Source organism: Crocodylus porosus, unplaced genomic scaffold (assembly GCF_001723895.1).
Source record: "Crocodylus porosus isolate Cpor-Errol unplaced genomic scaffold, CroPor_comp1, whole genome shotgun sequence".
Taxonomy (NCBI): domain Eukaryota; kingdom Metazoa; phylum Chordata; order Crocodylia; family Crocodylidae; genus Crocodylus; species Crocodylus porosus.
Window position 1 is genome coordinate 59,393,382 of NW_017728931.1, and position 7,553 is coordinate 59,400,934.

The following is a 7,553-nucleotide window of genomic DNA, read 5'->3' on the forward strand; positions in this document are numbered from 1 at the left end:
GGGGTTCCCCGAGGTTCCTCTCTAGATTAGTAAAGATTAAAGAAAACCACTTTATTCAATGGAACTCTGCTCAGTCTATAACAGTATTTCTTAACCCATGGGTCATGACCTAAAAGTGGGTCACAAGATTTCAGATGGCCGAATGCTGCGGGTTGAGAAATGCTGATCCCAGGAAAGCATGGAGACTGCGGCAGGGCAGAGTGGCCGGGGGAAGAGGGTAGGGGAGAGCTGTGAGGCTGGATGCTCATGGGGGTGGGGTGGCCAGGAGATGCTGCTCAGGGGGTGAAAGAACTGTGGTGGGGCTGCCACAGGCCTCCCCTCCTCCTTCCTCCAGCTCATTCCCCTGCTGCCCACATGAGCTGCAGCCCTTGTGCTCTGGCCTGAGCAAAACAGGGGCAGCTGGGGGCCCCTCTGCAGGGATGGGGGACAGGGAGCTGTGGATCAGGAGTAAAGGGCACCAGCAGGGCTGGGGGGTGGGGCTGGGAGCTGTGGGTCAGTAGCATGGTTGGAGGGGGAGGGGGAGCTGAGGGGCAGGGCCACTGTGGTCTGGGTTGGGACAGGCCATGAACCTTTGAAAATGGGTCCTGGTAGGAAAAAAGTTGAGAGCCGCTGGTCTAAAAGATCCCATTAAGTATCTCTGTGATGCTTAGTTTCACTTCTCAAACTCTGGATTTGTCTCTCCAGAAATCGTTGGCAGATTAAGTTCTTTAGGTAGATGGGATTATCTTTTATTAGGCCATTTTTTTTGTTAGCTGGAAAAAATGTTCTTTGCAAGCTTTCAGGCATAGGGAGAGTTTGTCTTCAGAGATAACATCCTTGTTAAACAGCAGCATATGGAGATGAAAGATGACAGACCTGATTACCCACCCATCAGCCCTATTGTGTCTCTGTACATTTGTATACACACAGTCAGGCCCTTGCCTTTCTTTAAAAGTGCAAAGTTTCAAGAAGTTAAATGGATAAAGGATATCAAACAAAAAGAATGCACTTTTTTTAGAAAACAATGATTAAGTCAAGGCTTCCTGACCAAGTGATTTTTGTGATTTTAAATCTATTTGATTTAAATCAAATCCACCCTGGCCAGAGACATCCTTCCCTGGCTTTAACACAGCTATTATATGGGCTTGTTGCCATAGTTTGGATATTCTAAAGGTTGAACAACTGTTAAAAAGGCATAATACCCATAATACTAAATCTAATGGAAATCTGAAGTAAAGAAGACCTATGTGGTTCTCCTTGTTCTTCATTTCAGGCAGTCTAATAGCATTTTTTTTTTAATTAACTTTACAAATACCGAGGCACCTTTCACATTTTTAGGTTGACTCAGGAAATATAAAATGTAAGGCTAATACAGAAATGTTAACTCTGCTTTCCACATTTCCTTAGCAAATGCTCGAACACCAATATATTAAGGTTGTCATCTAGCAAAACCTAAATGTGTGTGCATGACAAAGTACAGACACTCTTTCTCCCCCACACACACACACACACACACCCAGTGTTTCTGTACAAAGAGTGCACTAAAGGGACCTGAACCTGATTAGAGTGACAGGTACTATTGTGGTGTTGTCTCATTTAAAAAAAAATGCTTCTGTAGCGACTAACCTTCAGTTTACTTTTTACGTTCTTGGGGCAGGGAAGGGATGAGACATTTGAAAGGGGGGGGTAAAATGATCACCGGTGCACTAACTGGAGACACTGATGTCTCGTGTGACCACTTTAACTTCACCTTTATCTGAGCACTTAAATGTGTGCTACTAATTATTTTTACAAAGACCTTTTGCCTTCATGTGCTTGAAGGACTTACCCTTACTCTGGTGGGGAGTATGTCTATACTGGACAGGTGGATTGAGCACTTGGCACTAGACTAGAGCAAGGACAGTCAAGCTTTTTAATCTTCTAGCCATAAACCAAAATATTTATATGGGTGAGGACTATAGGACATGTAATTTTTGAGATATGCATACCCTAGAGCTGATGATCTGTGCTCTAGCACAGAGGATAATTTAATCGACGACTTAGAGGAAATGAGCAAGAATACCAAGTAATAAGCCGAGGATAAGTTTGGCATTTTTAATTACTGCAGTTTTGTTGTCCCTGCACTAGAAGTCTGAGCAATTGGGCTAGCTTAAACTGACCATGAGCATTTCTACAACAAATGCTACCTGTGTTTTCTGGGTCTAGATCCTCGCTGTATATGGGCTCCCCTAAGGTTTTGTGTCCCATGGTTCTTTATACAGATCCTCTCACGTTCTGTCTTGGCCTGTGGCAGACCTCTTGGTTTTTTTGTGAAACTTGAGACCAAACGCAAGAGAACGATCATCATCACCTTGGGTGATCTTAAACTGTATCCACTGCATAGTGGGCAGATTCCAGGTTAAAGCAAAAAACAACTCATTTTTTAATATAGACTCCCAGCCATTTGGACGAGCATGGGTTTTTAAGTATAAATATACATTTATTTAGGTGTTTTAGGTATGGATTATCAAGGATTTGAACAAAAGTATTGTCTTAGGCTGTGTTCTTACAACAGACACAGCTATAAGATGGGGTTGATATTGCACTCCTTTTTTTTTTTCTCCTTCTTCCAGGGGGTAAGACTTGCTTCTTAGACAGGTACTTGTGCGCTTTTGCTCAACTGTGTATTTCAGACCTCCTCTAGCTTGGATGTAAAGTCCCAGAGCCTGGGAAGATTGAATTAAACTTGGAACCATTTGAACACTCTTCAGAAAAGGGATTTAAACAAACAAAAAAGAGTAGGGGACTTGGGCATTGTCCTCAAGACAAGGAGACGTAAGGCTATACGTGAAATCAAGATTTTAACTGTATTTGTGTAAAGGGTTGTAGAGAAAGCAGAATGTATGCACCGATCATAGAAAAGTCCTGGCTCCTTGAACTTGATGTGCAATTTTAGTTTCTAATTTTTAATAGTAAAAGCTGTTGACAATGTAAGCAGCACCTGAAATAGGTAAAAGAATGCACCAAGTTGGGAACATATGTGTTGAGCTACATAAACATTTTAGCTTTTACTTTTATTCCTTTTGGTCCCTCTTCTCAATTTGCAGTGTTCTTATGGTCTTTTAAAATATTTTTCTTTGCAGCTGTAGTGATAACCTATAATGTTGTTGTTTTAAGCTGCAGTCACAAGTTCTAAATGGGTATCTAGTTTCTTCCATGTTGTCCCTTTCCTCTCCCACACCATTACTTGACCCCTTCATCCCCCATATAGCTGAAGTTTAATTCCAGAAAATCTAGACTGTTTGGTTTTTTTAATTCAAGAAAAGTACATACTTATAAACATTCCAAACTTATTTTTAAATGTGGTTTTTTTTTCTAGTTTTTAAAAAATGATTTGTGTGCGTTTCTCTGAAGACTACCTACATGTCAGTTTCAAGTGTGAGAATAATTGTTACTCAGCCAGAAAAATGATTTTTTGTTGTTGTTGTTGGAAAGTTTAACTCCTCCATTCCCTCAACATGCACTCCTTAAGCTTAATAGAATTGACTTTTGGGCATAAGCTAAGAATATATTTTTGAGCCCAGAAAAAGGAATTGCAATAGCTTTCATTCAGGAAACTTTAACTATGGTGTGTGGCTTCAGTCAAATGCAATGATATACTGACTTAAACTTCTCTGTGTTGTGTGTCATCCCCCACCCCCCAGTTTTATTTAGGTTTTTGTTTTGTTTTTAAGTTTGAATGTAGAGTATTAGAAAAGGTCAAGTGATGCCATTGGTAAGGAACTGTCTGGTATAAATCAAGTTAAGTGACCACTTTTAGCAACAGATGTATATTTTTAATGAGCAGTCTTGTTATTGGTTTCTTCAGAGTTTAAAACATGGAATGGATGGGAGACCAATTCTCTCTTTACAAAGCTATACCTGGTCAGGTTTGAAGAAAAGCTTTTACTGTCCAAGTTCTATTCTTGAAATTTCCTTTACCAACTGGCTGAACTTTATTTCAATGAGTAACACAGAAGTGAGTCTAAATTACGAGCGTATAAAATGAGTAAATTGCTCTTTCATTTAATTGCAAGGTCCTGAATTCAGGGTTCTCTTCTCCTGCAGAAAAGTTCAGACACCCCCTAAGCAAAACTAGGGAGTTAAATGTATTGCATATATTGCTCAATTTTTAGTCGTTATTTGTGCTCAGTTGCTAAACTCTTATTCTGTCAAACCCTTGGATGCTTGACTAACAAATTAAGAGTAATTCCTGGCTGGTTGGGCAAGGAAGCATTTTGCCAATAGCAGCATCTTTTATACTGCTTGTGACTTTACATAGAATTAGAGGGACTCAGATTAGTTGGTGAGTAATCTTACAGGAAAAATTGAGGAGAAAAGCAAATGCAGAAGTGAACTGAACAAAAACTACTAAAGTTAATTAGGCGTTGCTGGTTTATCTATGGTGTCAAAATGGTCTTTGGTATTAAAATGTATCCTATGTTCCTATTTTTCTGCAGATCTTCAAGTGCTGACCTTTCTGCTCCCTTTTAAGTTATTAACTTTTGCTGCTCTGTGAACACGTGAAGATGTCTCGCAGCCCAGATGCTAAGGAAGACCCTGTGGAATGCCCCCTTTGCATGGAGCCTCTGGAGATTGATGATATCAATTTCTTTCCTTGCACCTGTGGCTACCAAATCTGTCGCTTCTGTTGGCACCGTATCCGCACTGATGAGAATGGACTTTGTCCTGCTTGCAGAAAGGTAAATATCCTGGAATGACTACTTGCCTTGCAAGTGTCACAAGGGTCTTTCTTTGGGTTAATACATAATACACATTTACATCGGAGAACTGCATTTCAGATCCATGGTTTAGATCAAAACCGAGCTGCTGATTTGTTTGGAACCTGTGTTCATATTAAAACCCTTGCACAACTTTGATAACTCGGAACTGGATTAGCAGTGAAGGCTGTGTCAGGGCTGAAGCATGTTGGTATTCACAGAGCTGTTAAAGGAGAACTAATACTTTTGGGAATCTCGATTGTGGAGTACTGGCATAACTGTTTTATGACAGGTGATAAAGATTACAGCAGCTGGGTATGGCACAGTAGAAGTTGGGGTATGGTGGCAGAGCTGTATGGTGAGGGGAGTTTATAAAATACCTGCCTGTGCTGTGCCTGTGGGACCTAAGCTGCTAGTCCTTTGCTTTTTATGGATCTCAGACTGGGGGAAAAAATGTCTTATACCCCCAAAGCTTTTAAAAACCTGCCAGCCCTTGGTTGGAGTGCTTGATTGAAGATACTGCATATCTTGCACTCTTGCCCCAGAAGCTCAGAACTGTTCCTTTTTTACGTACCATTTAAAAAAATTCATCCAGTCTCTCTACTTGCATCTCTTAACTGATGTTTTGGTTATCCTGCTACCTTGATAAACCCCTTCCTCTCTTCCCCATCTGAACCCCCTACCTGAACTTTAACTTCACTAACTTCCCGGTGTCCCAGGGCCACAATTGTAGCATCTGACTTGTTGCTCTCTCCCCTGCATGTAGTTTTTAGTTAAAATCCTGTTGCTTCCTTCTTTTTTCCACTTTACTCTTCCCTTTGTGTCCCCATCTCTGAAGTCATAGGTGGTGATTTCATCTCCAGTCTCTTTGCTTTGCTTCTCACCTTTTCCCCCCCTATTGAAACCCACCTGTTTGAAGTCCCTTTCCTCTTGATGTTTTTAAACATGACCCTATCTTCAGTGAATACTTTTTTGTTTGCTTTCTGTCTCTTACAACATCCAATTCCAGCTCCTTTTCTAGACCTTAAGTAATGTTGCTTTCCCTGAACCTCTGCACTAATTGCCACACTCTACCATAAGCACCATTAGTCCTTTTGCTGTGTGCCTGAGCCACCTGGTTGACACTAGGGAGATTGTACAAACCGGCAGTTGAGACCTTTCAAGAAAACCTGGAATGCACCACGTATAATGCCACATAAAATTATTACCAGTGATGCACAAAAACTGTGTGTACTGCTTTGAGTGCAACTTTCTGCAAGGAAGACCTGAGTAGTGTCATCAGCCACCAGAGCAGTCTCCACCAGTGCAATGTAAGTGCCAGCATGACAGTGTGAATAGTACAGCTGATTCCTTCTGCTACTTACGTGGTCTATTTAGATTTTAACTTCTCTACTCTGCTGGCTCAAGGGCAAGGGGGTTTTTGTGTGGTGTTTTTTGTTTGGTGTGTTTTTTTTTTTTCCTTGGAGTTCCTTTGCCTGCACATATCACTTCATACCTGGGATCTTACTGCATACTACTTCTCTCCAGCACTTATTTCTTTGATTTGCTCTGTTCTTGCAACCTGGATTTTGGAATCTCTTGAAAACATTGTAAAAATATGCCTCTAGTTGCTGCTAAGCAGACCTTGGGCACTTGTGAATATCTGGGATAACTATATTTGCTGAAGCTGAACACCATAATTTGGAACATTTTGATGTTCGAGTAGGTGTTTCAATTTGTTGAGTTGGATATCGTTTTTTGGGAGAAAACAAATGGACTAAAGGAGCACTGCGCCAAGACTTTGGGCATAAAAAGCCCTTCTGAGGCAGAAAGGAGAAATGGTCATCCTTGTTATGAACCTACGCTGTTTTTTGGCATTCCTCTACCTATGGAACACAAGATAATTCAGACAGAACTGAGGCTGAGGTACCCACCAATTGGAATATTAAAGGGGCTTGATAAAAGAAGCTGAGGAGAACGCTACCTCCAGGGCCCCCTGACATTAGTGATATAGACCAAGACCCATGTGTGCCAGAGACTGCCAAGATCAGTTTGGTCTCAAACTTCAGAGATGGTGGCAGGAGTGTGTTTGAAGTGTGTTTTTGAAGACAGCACTTTTGAAAAAGTGGGAGGACTTCCAGTCAAGGTATGTTGTATTCCTTTTGAGTTACTCAGTTTATATATGATCAGGATCTAGGGTAGAGTTTCCTGAGTTCATGTAAATGTTGTTATAAAATCAAATTGGGGTGAGGGCCTGTTGACGGTATAGACAGACATTGTTGTATAGTACCTTTTTATTGGCTGAAAAGCCCTTTATAAGGTGAGTTGAGATAGCTGTACCACATTGCCGGCTCTTCTACTGCAGCACTCTGCAGCTGTATTCCTTATGCCCCACATCTTTTAGAGGTTACCTTTTTGATGGTATTGTTTAGGTACCACTTCTTTACATCTGTCTGTGGATAGTTGTTCCAAAGGCTGAAGTACCCTGCAGACTGCACACAATAGCTAGTTGAGTAAATCTACATGTGCTCATTCACTGTGGTAAGCAGGATAGCTTATTTAAAATTTCAAAATTCTCAAACATGGACAGTTCCCCCATAGTAGGATTATTGCAGCAAACTACATAATAGGTATTGTGCCCCCCCATATGTATGTCATACTTGTCCATACTCCAGGGCATGATGTGTGTAGTTTCATACTTGGTAGGGTCGGAAGGGACCTGAGCAGATCTAGTCCCACCTCCTGCCATGGCAGGAAAGAGTACTGGGGTCACATGATCTAGCCTCCTCTTAAAGACCCCCAGGGTAGGAGCCAGCACCACTTCTCTCAGAAGTTGGTTCCAGATCCTAGCCGCCC

At 41.4% G+C, this 7,553-nt stretch overlaps 1 protein-coding gene across 8 annotated transcripts in view; it reads left to right on the forward strand.

The window, feature by feature from the left end:
* Positions 1–4,438: 4,438 nt before the first annotated feature.
* CNOT4 (CCR4-NOT transcription complex subunit 4) overlaps positions 4,439–7,553 on the forward strand; it is a 69,736-nt gene continuing 66,621 nt past the window's right edge. For 7 of the 8 annotated variants that reach the window (XM_019545145.1, XM_019545151.1, XM_019545148.1 and 4 more), the window contains exon 1: positions 4,439–4,700. In XM_019545145.1, the coding sequence (XP_019400690.1) occupies positions 4,527–4,700 (174 nt within the window). In that variant the 5' untranslated portion in view covers positions 4,439–4,526. Of the gene's footprint in view, positions 4,701–5,406; positions 6,844–7,553 lie in introns of those variants that run through there. The other variant, XM_019545147.1, reaches the window with a different exon arrangement.